The sequence below is a fragment of the Bombus bifarius genome, unplaced genomic scaffold (genome assembly GCF_011952205.1).
Source record: "Bombus bifarius isolate JDL3187 unplaced genomic scaffold, Bbif_JDL3187 scf7180000007973, whole genome shotgun sequence".
Lineage (NCBI taxonomy): Eukaryota > Metazoa > Arthropoda > Insecta > Hymenoptera > Apidae > Bombus > Bombus bifarius.
Window position 1 is genome coordinate 2,912,220 of NW_022884359.1, and position 16,370 is coordinate 2,928,589.

General features: G+C 34.4%; 3 protein-coding genes across 4 annotated transcripts in view; 2 read left to right on the top strand and 1 right to left on the bottom strand.

The window, feature by feature from the left end:
* LOC117216706 (homeobox protein Nkx-6.2-like) overlaps window positions 1-2,680 on the top strand; it is a 47,579-nt gene extending 44,899 nt beyond the window's left edge. Inside the window, exon 4 of the mRNA XM_033463647.1 lies at window positions 914-2,680. Coding sequence (XP_033319538.1) covers window positions 914-1,111 — 198 coding nt within the window. The 3' untranslated portion in view covers window positions 1,112-2,680. The remainder of the gene's footprint in view (window positions 1-913) is intronic.
* An 11,108-nt stretch (window positions 2,681-13,788) lies between these two features.
* On the top strand, window positions 13,789-14,853 carry LOC117216229 (THO complex subunit 7 homolog). Of its 2 annotated transcripts, none has more exons than XM_033462817.1 (3): window positions 13,789-13,983; window positions 14,116-14,540; window positions 14,621-14,853. In XM_033462817.1, the coding sequence occupies exons 1-3, from the start codon at window positions 13,974-13,976 to the stop codon at window positions 14,801-14,803; spliced, it is 618 nt and encodes a 205-aa protein (XP_033318708.1). In that variant the 5' UTR covers window positions 13,789-13,973; the 3' UTR covers window positions 14,804-14,853. The 2 variants fall into 2 exon arrangements, with proteins under 2 accessions (XP_033318708.1, XP_033318715.1); XM_033462824.1 differs by having other exon boundaries at window positions 13,796-13,967.
* Window positions 14,854-14,924: 71 nt separating this feature from the next.
* Window positions 14,925-16,152, bottom strand: LOC117216223 (alpha-ketoglutarate-dependent dioxygenase alkB homolog 6). Its single transcript, XM_033462803.1, has 5 exons — window positions 15,980-16,152; window positions 15,721-15,897; window positions 15,493-15,600; window positions 15,318-15,416; window positions 14,925-15,250 (listed from the first exon to the last, which is right to left on the bottom strand). The coding sequence occupies exons 1-5, from the start codon at window positions 16,022-16,024 to the stop codon at window positions 14,993-14,995; spliced, it is 687 nt and encodes a 228-aa protein (XP_033318694.1). The 5' UTR covers window positions 16,025-16,152; the 3' UTR covers window positions 14,925-14,992.
* Window positions 16,153-16,370: the final 218 nt, after the last annotated feature.

Consider the following 16,370-nt stretch of genomic DNA (forward strand, 5'->3'; position numbering starts at 1 on the left):
AAGGAGGCAGCTGCAATGCTGGCGAAACGTGATGAAGAATTTCCTTCTGGACACGGCTTACGCGCAAAAGCCTCGAACAGCGTGACAATCCAGGCCGTGAGAACCTTAAGATGAAGCCTCTCAGTTGGTAGATGGCTGTTTTCAGAAGATGGATAGAGTTTGAAATCTTCAGTCTTTCCAAACCTGCGTTTGATGATGGTGAGTGTTAGAGAATGTTGATGGATAGACAAATTTTTTAATTGGAAATCTTTTAATTCTTTTTCGATTTTTCTGGATTGTATCGATAGATCGTGGTTTTTTAGGAGGTTGATAAGGTTCAAAAGTATATCTTCCGAAGGTATAAGAGGTGAAGAATATCGATGGAAAGTCGGATTCCTGGTCGATAGGTTTCTTTTTTGGTTTTCTGTGAGTCTTGACGAATAGCAGCGGTGAATAGTATTCGTTGATGGTAATCTTAGCCAGTTAGTTGTTTTCGACGAGTATACTCGTCACGCTTAAACAGCAGTTACAATTTGCTGTTTAAGTTGGAATTTAGTAATTGCAATAAATTGCAGTAATAAAATTAAGAAATAAAACGCGTTGTCTTAGGTACACGCTTTTCAAACAGATCACTCTGATAGAAATTCTCGCTTGGTACTAGTATGTTTGCAAGATTATGTTTGCAAGTGAAAGAGAACGTTTGTGGAAAAGAAGATATTCGGGTCGAACGCGTGCGTTCCTTTAGACTAAGAGTTGGCTTCACACAAGCAAATGTGAACATATACTATCTACCTATATCACGAAAGAATTAGAAGTACTAAAAGAAATCAAAGTTGCAAATTTAATAATTATAGCACGTTGCTAATTAACTTAAGGGAGAAGAAGAATGCAACAGAGACAAGTTTCCAACGAAAGGGTTCGTTTGTGATTCCAGGTATGGTTCCAGAACAGGAGGACAAAATGGCGGAAAAAGCACGCGGCTGAAATGGCGACGGCGAAGAGGAGACAAGAAGAGGTCGAGGGCGTCGTCGCCGAGGGTGAGGATGGTTGCAGCGACGCGGAGGCTGAGGGAAACAGCGAGACTGCAGCGAAGAGGCTGAGAAGGGAACTCGAGCAACAATACAGGCATTAAAACACGCGAATAAAGAAACGAAATAAAAGAACGAATCGAAGGACTAGATTCACTAGGTAGATTCGTAAGAGGGTGTGAAAGAGTACGTGGCAAAGAGAATTTTAGAAAAGGAACATCAAGACACACCGATCGTTAAACATTCCCCTTTTCTTTATTTCTCATTTTTTCAACGTTCTTCACATTGTCAAAAGAAGCTTTAAGGGAAGTTGACTTCACGAAAGACGAAGATTTTCAACCGGTTCAATAATAATTCTAGCGTTAAAATGTTCTACCAATTGACCTAAAATAATTCAAAGAGTAAGTTGCTCCAAAAGAATTATGGTTTTTTTTCAGTTTAAATTTGTTAGAAAATTGCTATAATAAGAGACGTCCACGTGGTTGTTCTATGGAAAGGGAAAAAAGAAAATGCCTCGAAGCGTTCGTTTCAATGTGTTAAATAGAAGAGAAGAAAATTTGTTAAAATGTCGATATGAACGTGACGCCACCAAGACTGACGAGTTGAAGAAAAATGACTATCCATACGATGATCGAAGAACTTGTCAATTTATGTGAAAAAGAAGATATTCGAAGGCTGACTTCATCTAACTTATAATATTGTGCCGTTAAAACGTGTTAACTTGTACAGAAGCGTTCGAGGAGGATGTATACGACTTTCTATATAGATATGAATTTATTATATAATTGATGTTATCAATTAATGTAATTATTATTAAAGAACCAAAGATCGACGCGTATTAGTTAGAAAGAATAATTCGACTAATTAATTTTTATACAAAAGGGAAGAATTGACGTAAATAGTTGAAAAGTAAATTCAACTGAATGCCTGGTGGTTGTATTCGAGTAAGAAGGATCGATACGTCGAATTTTCGCAAGATAATGAGTTTTAGTGGCACAATTGGCGAGATTGCTATTTTCACAAGTCCATTTATCTAAATGTTTTAAGTTAACGAACCGCTGAGAAATATAAACGCATTCCTCTTTCTTTCCGACAAATCTCACCGACGAGTTTTTAACGTTTATAGAGCTCTATCGTCGTTTGTATATATTTGTATCAAGATAAAATTATGCTATAACGAAAGGATCGTGCCGTCTGGACGTACGTTGCAAGAAATACACGCAAAATTATTATATTATAACTGAATGACAGTAATTTATACGTATGCGATTATTTGCAGGATCTTCAGATTAGAATAAATATTTTATGGATATCGAGGGGTAAATTTCTTTTATGGCAATCGGCAAGGAATTTTTAAGGCAAGAAAAAGAAGAAGTCTCTTTGTGGTGAGGCACAATCATGTTATCGACAAATCAAACTTTGTATGTTTATCGTGTAGATCGAAAATAAACACGGTTGTTGTTATATAGTTTAATTAGTCGAGAATTAGTAATAGATCTCGGCGGCTGAATCTAGTCATGTCTATGTTAAAATTGTCATTTCTACGATAACGATTAAGTTACAACGATTGTAGGAAATTTTAGTCAGGGTAATAGCGAAATCACGATTTTCGAAAACAATAATGGACAGTTTGAAAATTGGAGAATTTGAAAAATCTACACATACGTATTGGAACTCGAGAATTTCCAAAAGTTTCGAATTTCAAGAAGTTCAGTGTTTGTAAATGTAGAAACTGAACAGTTGAAAGATTTAAGAATTGAAGAAATTCTACGAATTTAAGATACACGTTTAAGGATATAAAAGTTGGACATTTTAGGGATTACAAATTTGGGAATTTGAACGTTTAGAAATTTCAAGTCAAAAGATTTCAGATATCTGGCTATAAGAATCTGTATATTTATAAATACGTACTCTACAAAATTATAAATCTTGTATCATGCTAAAAGCAATTTAAGCCACTTTTTCTGAATCTTGCCTTAAAATTAGAGCGTTTCCAGCTAAAGAGAAATTATGGTCCCACTACGTCGATCAATCCTGCAAGTAATTAACTATAATAATAAAAGAAACGCCGGTAAGCTCGTATTCAGTTAAACAGCACGTGTATAGTAAATGTATGCTGAGTATCAGACAAGCCATTAACACCACCACTATGAGTATAAATATATAAATATTCAAATAAATTAAACGCGAATGTGAAACGAACGAGAATAAAGATTCAAAGGAAATGAAATATGCGTAAGAGGTAAATGAATCGAACGATTCCCCTTAAGAATTCTCTATTTACGTCCCAGTGAACTATGCCAATGAACGAATAAGCGAATTCAAATGAATTTTGTATATTCTGTAGATACGATAAACGTGAATGTGATATTTAACGTATTTAATAAGAATCTGACGTATAGATATACATATGGGACGACTTTCGGGCGCATAGCTGATATTTTTAAACGTATTTGAGTCATTTTATAAATTAGCGAAATTCCATTAATAGTAGAAATCATATAACAACTATCCTCTATCTTCTTTTTCTCGTTTGTTACAAGTGGAAAAAATAGAAACCATACGATTGCCAGATCGCGTAGAAACTCCTCTGCTTCTAAAGAACAGACAAAAATTAGTAAAATTCGTTAAAATAAAAAGAAACGTTCGACGTTACAACTAAAAATGTGTAGATTTGAGATTTCCAAAGTTTCGAAATTTGTAGATTCGAAAATGCACAGGTTTCCTGATCTGAATATTTTCCAGTTTACAAATTTCAGAATTTGAAAATCCAGCAGTTTGAATCCAATCGGATTAAGAATTCTCTTAAGGATTCCATAATTTGGTATTACAAAAACCGTAGGCATCCTGATCGCCCGTTATATCCGCACTCGAAATGATCAAACTACTGAAAAAAATTCATGCGATCGCCCGAAACTCGTCCAACGAGTAAATAGGTGTTCCCCAATTAAACTCGAAGGAGGAAAAAAGCGAAAAAAAAAAATAGGATCGTAGACGTACACGTATACATAATGTGTAATCGCAGGAAGCGTGCGACTAAAGGCAAAGTATTGGTTACCAACGAAGAACCGGAAGTCACGCTAAGACCTTCCTGATACCCGAATTAACGCGTATTCTGAATACTCTCGGTGTATCCGATATTCGTACGATGAGAATCGATTTTTAATTGTAAAGTCGTGGCTGGTCAACGAGTTTCGAAATGGAATAATAAGAAATGTAACGATGGAAAAAAGGGTCGAGTGTACTAGCGTACCAGTTACTCGAGCGTTCAACGTGTTATTGTACAGTATTTAGATAAATTGCTAAGCGCGAACGAGGTAGAGACAATCTGTATAAAGTATTGTATAAATTATACATACGTGTTATCTATCGCTTGTGTATTATATCTCCAATTTAATAAATGGAACACGTATTACGGTAATTATAAAAACCACCCTGTGTAAGTCTTTTATCCCTCACGTTTTGCAACATTCGAAATATTTGTATTTATTTCAAATTGAATTACCCGCATTGCGCACAGTTCTTTCCTCGATCGTGTTAACTTTTATTTATTTTTTATACTTCACTATTTATGGAAGAAATCTTCTGGGAACTCTTCGAGAAGAAATAGGTAAGTGCAAGATTGTAATGTATGAAATGTTTGATTTTTAATGATTCGTATCTCGTTGAATTCTAAGTGGAAAGAGAAATGCTTGATTGTACGATGAAATACGATAACCAAGAAAGAATTATGCAATGTAAAAATATTTATTAAGGAAAAATCAGATCCAAGAAACGGATATACGGATATTTAAATTAAAGACTTGAGAATTGAAAGATCTGGAAGTTTGAACATTTTTTAGACTCGATAATTCTCGGCTTTCGAGAATTCGAGAAGATGAGAACTTAAAGATTTGATCATTTGAAATTTTAAGCTGTATTTAGTAAAACAAGTTCAATTTAGAGAAACATTGCGCACCCATATCGATCGAGAATGCGAATCCTTAAACTAAAACGAATGAAAATTTCATCGTGAAATGACTAAAATTAATGTTCTGATGCTTTAACAGATAGTATACGCGTTTTTAATTAATCTTTCTCGAAAATCAATAGAGAGCGTATGGGTAGGTAAATTGAAGACGAAAATCACCAAGACCATCAGGAGCATTGATAGCGACATGCAAGGGGACGTAATGAACGATGTACGAGTGTGTTGCAGGAAACGCATCAATCATAAAGCAAGACACCTGAATGACGTAATTTTTAACACATTGACCGCCGATTAAGTCCAACTGACTTCTACTATCAACACTAATTGAAGAGGAAATTATTCCTTCAAGATCTTCGCATTTATAAAAATTCTAGTAGAAATTTATTCATTCAAATTCCATTAGGACATTAAAATATTACAAGATTTCTTTAAGGGACGCATTAACGGTTTTAAATATTTTTCACTTAAGTTAAAAATTGAAGTATTTTTCCTTTTGCATATAGAATCTAATTATTATCGATACAATAACAAATATTTTCAAAATACTTCAAACAATCGCTTAAAGATATCTAAAAGGTATCTGAAAGATAAAAATAACAACGAAATAATTCTCAAAACACTGTCTATACAAATATATAAAAAATAGTAATAATTCCCAAATATAACAATAATTCCTAGAACACTATCTAAACAACTATCTCTATAAAAATACTTCAAAAAGAAAGATGATAATAATCCACGATATAGGTAATAATAATAATTCCCAAGACACTACGTCCAACCAGCTACGTACATCTGCCAAAAACTAACAAAACTCTTTTTCGTTGTATATAGTTTCCCTTGTCCCTTAACAGCCAGCGAGCCAACAAACAACAGCTTTGGACGTACATACGCCGTTTGGTCCGACCGGAAGTTCCACGAAACTAGGAAAAAGCGCGGGTTGGAAGCGTTTTCGTAACCGGTATCGATTTCGAATACGAATAGCCGGGTGATTAATGTTACGGGAGTTCTCGTGAGTCATAAAGTTAGCGTTTCACAGCTAGGCGAAAGAGGAAGAAGAAAGAGGTGGTCCTTACAACCTCTTTCCCACCCACCTCGAGGAAACGAGAACCGACAAGAGTAGAGAAAGGCGATAGCAGACATTGGCAGTGTAAATTTATCGTGGTGTTAAGCCGTTAATATTTGCGCTCGCCGGCATTAAATCAATGAAAAATATTCTAATTGGAATATGAAAAAAGTTGGCACGCTGTGACAGAGGGTGCCGATGCCAATTGGAAATAAAGAGGGGGGCAGGGGGGCGAGGTGAAAAAAGGAGAAAAGTCGGTGTCCCTCACCCCACCCACTCACTTGACTCGCAGCATGCCGCAGCACCCCTCGTGTTACAGAATAGAATATAAATTGTCTTAACGAGAGGCGTGCAAAGAAAAATGGCGAAAAGTTTTTCCTTATCCGACTGTGAGAAGGAGAAGGGCTCGTTCGCAAACCTGTATTGACCTATAGATTCTACGACTGCTCCCCCGGCCACAAAGCAAGTTTACTAATTTCGCGAATCGCCCGTTCGTTTGCCAACGTACATTAACGTCACGTAATATCGCCGCGCCAAGAATGGGCGGAAATTGCAGATAGTGCGCTGTACATACTGTGTTGCTAATTGCGTTACATATATGGTTTATTGTATGTGGCGGAGTTTGAGATTTTCGAATGGTCGCACAGGGCGTAGATTCTCAAAGTGTGGCTCGAACGCACTGGTGAATTGATTTTAGGTGAAAATCTAGGCTAAGTAACTGTAACACAAAACAAGAACATACATTGTAAATACATGAACAAGCGAATGTGCAAATCCTCTTTATGGCCGGGAGGATGAAAAATAAAAAAAAAAAAAACTGAATTAAATAAATTTAAAGATAATATATCGTTAACTTACAGCTGTGATGCTGTACTATACTAACTGCAATAACGTCTTTTAAATGACTAAAGTTTAGAAGATTTAACTTTATTTTGTATTCTACGTTCTCCACGATAGAGGCCGGTACGATCACATTGAATTAAATGAAAAATTCCAAAATTAAGTGATCTAATCCTAAAGTATTATGATCCCCAATGATGAACAGAGTCAAGAGTTAGAAAATTGCCAAATTTTGATGTTAAAGAATTCAAAAGTCGCAAAATTTAGATAAAGAGTCGGAAATCTCGGGTATTAGGGGATGACGATTCGGTAACACGTAGGATTTCGAAGAACGCGGCACGCGTGAAGTTAAAACCCATCTCTGCCCGTGACTCGACGATTTCCAATAGCGATCGACCGATCGCGATCCGAACCGCCAATAATTTCTCTTCTAGCCGACCGGCTGACACGAAATCCCAGGTTTTACTTCGAATACCGCATTGATTAACTTATCTAATCTAATTTAAATGCGAACGTAGGGTGAAGTGGGAGGCCACGGGAGGGCATAGGAGGCGGTGAGTGAGGAACACCGACAAGAGGAAACCAGAGGCGGGAACGAAGGGTGAAGAGGGTGGCTGTCTAGCTACCACTTTTCGTTCCGAGGACTGCAGGGGATGAACCCTTGTGGTGTAACCATGTGATACTACACACAAAGAGAGATAGACAGAGACAGATACAGAGACGAAGAGTGGGAACATTAAGCGCGATAGTGAGGCGCCTGGGCAAGGAACGAGACAAAGAGAAAAATGGGGATTCGAGAGAATGTAAGGGTGGAGTGTTCGAATCCGAGGCGAGAGTGAACGAGAAAAGGAAGACACGTGGAATGTGTGTGTACAGGTTACTTCAGAGTCAGGGGTCGATTAAGCAAAAGTTATTAGAGACGACAAAGTGGGGACGATAAAGAATAGATGTATTTTTTGTGTAGACAATAAGACTATATAAGGGAAATTGAGTTTTAAAGTATGTACAGTTCTGATCGTAAGAGTTAGAATATCTAGAGATATTATATTAGAGTACCTTCTAATCTTATACACAATGTGGTACATAGTTGTATCTGGATTACATACATAGTACTCACATTATCAGTAAAATAAAATATATTTGATCACAAATCTCTTAAATACTTTTGAAGAACAAGAGAGACTAAAATACAAAAACATCATTTTCATTCATTTAGTGCAAGATATTATATAAAATATATACAATTAATGAATCACATATGTGCAACTTATAAGATAAAAAGGATCTATATATAAAAATATGAAATTTATATTATATATAATATTGTTTAACATTTAATACCCGAGTCTCTCTCAGGTTACACAACATAAAAAGGTTAAACAAAAAATTGTCCTCTTATCATCCCCTACTACTTTCTTCTCGATTAGTCCACAATTCTGAAATAGCCTGTACACTAAGAGGGTGAGAAAAGGGAGGAAGACATCAGAAAAGGAAAGGGTAGGGGGTGGTAGAGAGCGGTTGCACGAGATAATGAGAGAACCGAGGGTGAAACAAAATGAAGCGATCTAGTATGGGCGGGTCGTAGGAGCAGTAATACGAACAGGGTGTACCGTGTTGAGTAAGGCGAGTTAGGGCATACAAACCGCTGTGTAACGTATCAAATCGAGTGCTGAATCCCGGATTAAATCGGCGCTCGGGAACGAAACACGGTGGGGTGAAAAGTGGGAGTGGTGGAGGGATCGGCGAACGACATCCGTGGAACGCCGGCGAAGACGAGGAAATCCACGTAGGTACAATTTTGACTAACGCTAACGTTCGCGTGAATGGGAGACACGAACGGGCCCGAGGACCGTTCCCGTTTAATTTTATTCGCTGTAAACGCCGTCGCGGCGGCAGAGAAACGTTCAACACAAGAATATGATACCTTACCGGTGTAGTGTGTTGCGTAAAGAACATGGCTTTTGGGCTTCTTCCTTGGTTCCGTCATTCTTTCTTATGAAACCTTGTATTAACTTCAGTCCAGCCGAATTTATTGTGTTTCAACGTTCATCTGTGAAATATATGATTATTTATAAGTAATTTGTATAGTTAGATTGATTTGTAGTAATAGTATTTGAATATAATTATAGAAGAGAAATCAATAGTGAATTAATCATTTAGAGGTAGCATTTAGCATCTTTTTATAGAGTTAGGAAATTCTAGATATGAGTTACTCTACAAAGATTATTTGCACAAAACTATATGTAGCTACGAGGAGTATAACGAAAACAAGCACAAGAATCTAAAATTCGTGTACTATACATATTCGAAAAATAATGCCTAAAATATAGGTTATGTTGTAATATAATTATGATCGATGTGAGAGAAACACTCTAATTATGCTTGTATTGCATGTATTATATGATTCTTGGTATTCTTACCGCAATAATTTGAAAGCGCAATATTTCATTGGTCGTAGAACAACACATGATTGACAGTGCAATAATAACGGCGATTACGACAATATTGAAGCACCGGCTGACTTTGTTACCGAACATAACTGGGGGATTTCCCCTCTGATACTCGGACACCCTAACCGCCCTTAACTTACTGCATTAGTTTCGCAAATTGAAGAATTCTGGCTTTATTTCCACTCCACTCTACTATTCTCTGCATTCAAGCAGAAACTTATAGTATGAATACTATTGAATACGATATTAGAACACGAATTTTCAATAATCTTTAATAGCCGTTGCAACTAACATCGATAAAGATAGATATTATATACTCGTAATAATTAGACTGCAATATTTATGCAGTTTCATATTTTTATGAACATGACTGATTCCAATGCAATTGTATAATAAATAAGCTCAAAATATTTGTTTGAGCTTTCGTAACCTTCAATGGTTGTCAAATGCGTTTTATAATTTTTGTATAACTGCCTACCTTTTCGATACGATGTCTGAATTAAATTATGTCTAGATTCTGTTAAAATAACAGGGTACGTTAAGACGGCCCAGTAAAAAGAAAAGAACATCATCGGTTTACGTCCCCCCTCCCCCCTCTGTGAATATCGCTTACCATCCTCCCTTCTCTATTTATCATCCGACTACTCATCTGCTGACTTGTTATTAAATTAATCCTTCGTTTAGTCAAATTGATGCATTGATATCATAGAGCACTCATAACTCACGGCACCCTTTCCGCCACGATTAGTACACGCGCGCAACCGTTTTCACGCGCGACCCCTGATTCAAGCGAGAGAGAAGCAAGGGGGACAACTCTACTCTGCAATTCCCTATTTGCGCCGATGCAGACTCCACTATTTATTAACATCATTACTTATCATTTCAACCACTCGTGCATCACGATGACGTTACGCCGAGATAAATGCATTCTATTCGCGAACGCACGGCGCAAGCTTTATTTAATGGTCACCGACTAGATGCTTCGAATCAATGAGTAACGATCGATTTCTTTCTGATCAGCGCCACGTAGCGAAAGAACATAGAAAGAACTATCGACTTTCGATAGTTGTATGAGAGTCGCGTCGATCATTTACTGTTAGATCGCTTTCTAAATACGTATGATAAGTAACCAAAAAAAATTGTACCGTTCTTTTATTTTACAACAAAAAGGAAGATGTAAAACATAAAGACTAAAGTTATAATACAACTAATAAGAATAAAGGAATTAGAACGAAAAATATCAAAGTGTATTTGTATATCACTTCCCTTGTATTTATAGTTCTCGCTTAGTTATAATGTAATATGTACGTAATATGTGTCTCATGTCTGTAAAATGTGAAATGAACATTACTGATGATTACTGAGATATGTTTACATTCAATTAGATAGAATCACAGTCGCGTTTTCATCGAAATTTCCATTCAAATCAATGCTGCATTTAGTTATGATATTTTAACTTCTCTGCGGTACTTGAACCTTTATGTTCCAATCTTATTTCTGTTTTAACTAGCAAAAAGATTTAATGTTAGAAGAAAAATTTTAGTACGAAACTGAAATGATTGTCGAAAATTTTTTTTAAATGATAAAATACGACTATATATTTCGAAAGTAACCCAAAATAAGTAACAAGACATTAAATATTTCATATAATTGTCATTCATTAAAAGTGCAAATATTAAAAAGGAATCTTGGCCCAAAAATGGTGTATCTACCGCTTTGCATATTATATGATTTTTGAATTCCTATGAATATTGAATATTCATGTACCGCATTACGGGTTAATAATAAACCTTCGATTCCACGAACGACAAAAACGCAAGAAAATAAAAATACGAAAATTAATTTTTGCGAGAAACAATAAAAACGTATGTAGCAGACCTATAATAATAGAAACGCAGCCGAAAGTTTATCATCGAACAGTTTGATTCGATCAATCATGAAACGACAGCGGGCAAATACCGAAATCGGTGGGTCCGGCGTAATTAGTATACGCGATAGAGACGTTGATGGCTGCGGAAGTTTTATTTTCCGTTTCCTCCTCGGACCCGTTTTCAATTTGAATACCGATTAATCTGACCGAATAATCTTACCGTATATTTCGCGCGGTATTCCTCCCGATATTCGTTTGAGGGCATTTTTTAAAACTAAAACGTTCCACTTTATCGTGGCGCGCAGCAATTAATAATAACACGCAATCGGGCGTATCTTTTATAACCTTTCGGAGTATAAATCGCGAAATTCTGGAATTATCAGGCAGCCGGAATGAAAGGCTATTTCCGTCGCACGGAATCACGGGCAATATTTTACGTGGGATTGGGGTTGAACGCGGACACATCGACGTTTGATATTTTTATGCAGTGGCGCCACCGCGGAGAGATTTACGAGGCAGATATGCGATCACAAAATGTCCGACACTAAATCAAACATGTTGCATCGGAAAACATCAGAAATTATTATTGGGACTTTTATGGGATCGACGGGAGCGAAAGGAACGTACAATGTAACTCGACGCGCCGTTTCATTGAGAGTATCTTCCCGGGGATCTATCGCGGAATAAATCGTGATATATTAGGCCCTTCTGTTCTCTCGGTTTTATATCGGACGCAAGAAACTTATAGCTACTTATTCGACTGGCTTTTATAAGTCACTGTTGTGAATACCAATAGTACAAATTGCTTCTTTACTGCCGAAATTAACACTTGTGCCAGTCTTTTCAGACCCAGACCAGGAATAATTTTTCTTTCTTCATCTTTTACGAGTCTAAGATTTCTGGCATTTCTTAAATATGTGTGTATTTCGTAAATTGAATATATGTATATGTATATACGAGTATTACGATAGAATAAAAGATGAAATTATGTTATATCACATTTAAGAGTTTACGTGTATTTATCAGTGCCAATATAAATTTTATTGTTGCGTTTTTCCTGACAGAAAGAACTCCTCCATAAATCCGCAAATATATCTTGTCAATAGCCGTTAATCATTCTCAATAAAAAATAAAACAAGATAAATTTTTTGGCTACTAACAATACTATAAATTTGTACTTAGCACGTGTATAATGCAAATGATTTATTGAAGGGCTGTCTTTCTACGTGTTATTAAAATTTGCATGAAATGGAAAATTTGTTAATGTATGAAATTAAACCTTAATACGAGAGATTACTATTGAAAAACATTTATGTATCTCTGAAAGCAGCTGAAATAGAGTGCGCTATGTTACAGCGAGGATCAATTCTAACTTTGTCGGTACATCAGTTTTAGAATAGATTTCATAGGATAACATACTTAGAAAATATGTATGCACATGTATCATTAACATCACCACCTGCAAGATTCTATAGCATTCTATCCAATCTCTCTAGTGAATTATATAATTATTAGATTGCGGAGTTTTAATGCATTTATGGGAAATTTAAGTGCAAATACGCATAAAATGTATATAACATAGAAAAATATAGAAACTTATCAAAGTACAGCATTCATCATAAAATTAGTGGATGAAACAAATCTTCACCTATGTATAGGTTCCATTCTCTTCATTTTGCATAAACATCCGCAATCTAATAATTATACACATAAGTATCATGATCTATGACTACATATTATTAAAATTATAAATAATTGAAAAGGATGAAGAAATTTATACAAATGTGTCAGCTCAATGAAATAAAATCTGCTATATTAGAGCTGTTCTCATACTACTAATGAAGGAACACAAGTTTTCCTACCTTCCATCCCCTCTACTCCGACGGCCCTTTCATTCTTTATCCTTAGAAGAAATAAAGGCAGAGTCGTAATAGTAGGATGATTAATATCCGGCTGACAGTTTGTGAAACGGGCAGCCAATAAACGGGATAAAAATACCGGTGAAAAATAGCGTGCTCATTAGGGGTACAGTGACATCTGCGACTGCTGCGTCGAAAGTCTTCGAGGAGCATGGAAAAGGCTCTTGGACGAAGGGAACAAAGAAGACAGGTTTATTAAACTAATGGCGGATCATTTTAATATTCCAATGGGAGCACGTTGCATTCGCTGACTCGTGGAACTTAATAACTTCTTTCCCGACGATATTATTATCTCTTTTTCTAATCATCATTAAAGTTGACAATTTTCTGCAATTAAGAAAGGTCGTCAAATCAGAATACTTAAAAAATTAAAAAATTGTACACATTTCGTTTTTATAAATGTAGTTACAAATTAATTAATGATTTTAATTTTTGGGGCGTGAAATACAATTATAATAATAGTACTGATTTTAAGGAAATTTTAACAGTATGTGAAGTAGAATTTTTTTATTTTGCAAAACGTATAATTAAAAAAGTATTTCCTACTATTTCTTCTAATTAAATGCTTCGATATTTTAATATACGTTTAAAACATTTTTTAAGTAATTTTTCAAGCAACATGCTTATTTATAAGCTTTTTACTTATTTAACTTTTATCCGTGGTAATTTTTAATTTAAAAATAATAGACTTCGCAGGTGGCGCTCGTTAGTTACATCAAATATACACAATGTACGGAACTTTCATCGGCTAATAATTTGTTATTATATATATTAGTGAAACAAATATATCGATTATATAATAAAAAATAATACATTCTTTATTGTACCGAGATTTTTCCTTTACGGTAAGAATGGGTGACGGTAAGTCGATTATGGTACTACTACATAGACATAACCTCCTAATCAATTAAATGAATTAAAATCACAATTTTTGTAATGTTTTATCAAAACTTCTAATTTCAATTTTCTAATTTCAATTTATTTGTCTTACAGAAGAAGTAATACGCCGGAGATTACTAATAGATGGAGATGGAATTGGAGATGATCGTCGAATAAACATGCTTTTAAAATCATTTATAAAATGGGCAAATAGTCCAGAAGTAGATAATACTTTGCATGAAAGAATGTTATCCCAGCTAGCTCAATGTGAATTTGCACAACGAAAATCCAGACTAGTTTCAAATATGAGTCAGGAAGAATTAAAAAGCTATGAACAGTTATCAAAAGAAATTGAAATACAAATAGAGGAGGCTAAAAGGGACATAGAGAAAACAAAAGCGGAATTACAAGATGCAAAACGTGTTAGGAAAAATAGAATAGAATATGACGTACTAGCAAAAGTTATAAATGAGCAGCCAGATAGAGTAGAAACCAATTTAAAACTTGCTACATTATGTGAAGAGTTGAGTAAGTTAAAGGTAAGAACCATTGCACCATAATAATTAAGAAAGAGTTTATTTTATTACTATAAACTTAAAATGATTTTCCTGATGTTTAGGAAAAGTCTAAACAATTAGAACACAAATTGGAAATGAGACGTAAACAATTTCATGTCCTAATATCTTCCATACATTCTTTACAAGGAATGTTAGATGAATGCGATGAGGAAATAATGGATGTAAGTTTAGAAAATTATGAAGATACAGATACTTCTACAGCTATAAAGACTGAAACATCTTAAAATGAAATTATTTTGTAAATATTTACAATTTTATAAATGCTTTAATATAATAACACTGCCTTTGTATCTTATATAAAAATTCTCCGTTTCTTTTCAAATATATTGTATAGGTTTGCAAATGTAAAGAAATAAAAACACATTTAATGTTCTCAAACTTTACAAAGTGAAATGTATGTATATAAAGATATATTATCCAATTTTTAGTTTTAACTTGCTAGTTTTTGGAACATGTCTAATAGTTAAAGACAACCTAGTTCCCCGTTTTAATATTTCTCCTTCCGAAAATTTGTCTCCACATATACTCAAGTTTTTTATCACAGACTTTGAAACAACATCTGTGTCTCTTTCTGCAATTGAATGCAAGTAATTGTGATATAAGTCTCCTTGGAGAATGAATAGACTCCTACGTTCTAACAGAAAACTGAACTCTAAATTAGGTTGATGTTGCTGAAACAAAATTTTGCATGTAATTTATACACATACATACAACTATATTTATAATTATCATCACAACCTTTGTACTGTCAAGCCTTTTATAGAAATCTAGAAGTGTATGAGAGCCACAACTTATGGTTGTTACAATAGGGTGAAAGAGTGGACCATCTGAATGTGCCTAATAAATACAAATTATAATATGCTTTATATCTCGTTATGTATGGATATATATCTTGTTTAATTTGTAACTATACCATTATTCCTTGACCAGATAGATATTCATTAAGTAAAACATGATTAGGTAGTTTATTTTTTTCAAATATATCACATGATGATACTTTATTAACGTATTTTTGGAGCCACTGAAAACTTATTGTTAATATAATAAAATATATGTGTATCAGTTTATTTTAATATTATATAATAAATTCTTTCCATCGTGAGGACATTAGTTATTACAACAAATTATTATAAATACTTACACTTGGTATTTCTTCAGCTATCATGCCTCTTGGATGAGGGATACCACCCCAATTTTGTAATCTACGATGAGTTAATTGTGTCCACTTTGGTAATGGAGCATTATTCGCATATTTTGTTATTTCATCTTCTTCCTCTTGTGTAATAAAATTTGGAATATAAATAGCTAAGTCTGGTACCTATAAAAATGTCAGAAGACAAGATTATTTCAAGTAAAATAAAACATAACCTTTAGTAAATAAACTTCATATTAAAACAAACCTCTGGAATCACATTTTCACGAAAAATATGTTTGTGTTCTTCCATTTTTTGATGATTGAAGTAAGGTACTTAAAAAAATGTTCGGAAAATATTCAGATACTGACTTATTACTTATAAAAAGGCAAATATTTTTGAATGCTAGTTTTGTACATGTTCAAACGCAACGTATACATCTGTAAATAAAGTCATATATAGATTTATTAAAAAAATTAAATTTCTCTTTTATAATGAAATTCATATATTTTTTAAATTTCTTTTAAGTTATAACTTTTTATGCATTATCGATATTATACATCATTAATCGAAAAGCTTTTGTTCTTAAATTTTTAAAACTTCATACGTATGAAAGAACCAACCCTTTTTCTTATAAATCCATAAGCTTTTAATAATT

Excerpts from the sequence above, each read along its gene's own strand:
- LOC117216229 (XM_033462817.1), top strand. Across the intron at positions 14,541-14,620 it reads AAGAGTTGAGTAAGTTAAAG|GAAAAGTCTAAACAATTAGA; the intron begins GTAAGAACCATT and ends CCTGATGTTTAG.
- LOC117216223 (XM_033462803.1), bottom strand. The coding sequence starts at position 16,024 with ATGGAAGAACACAAACATATTTTTCGTGAAAATGTGATTCCAGAG. Across the intron at positions 15,898-15,979 it reads GTGAAAATGTGATTCCAGAG|GTACCAGACTTAGCTATTTA; the intron begins GTTTGTTTTAAT and ends ACATTTTTATAG. Across the intron at positions 15,601-15,720 it reads TAGCTGAAGAAATACCAAGT|TGGCTCCAAAAATACGTTAA; the intron begins GTAAGTATTTAT and ends ATAAGTTTTCAG.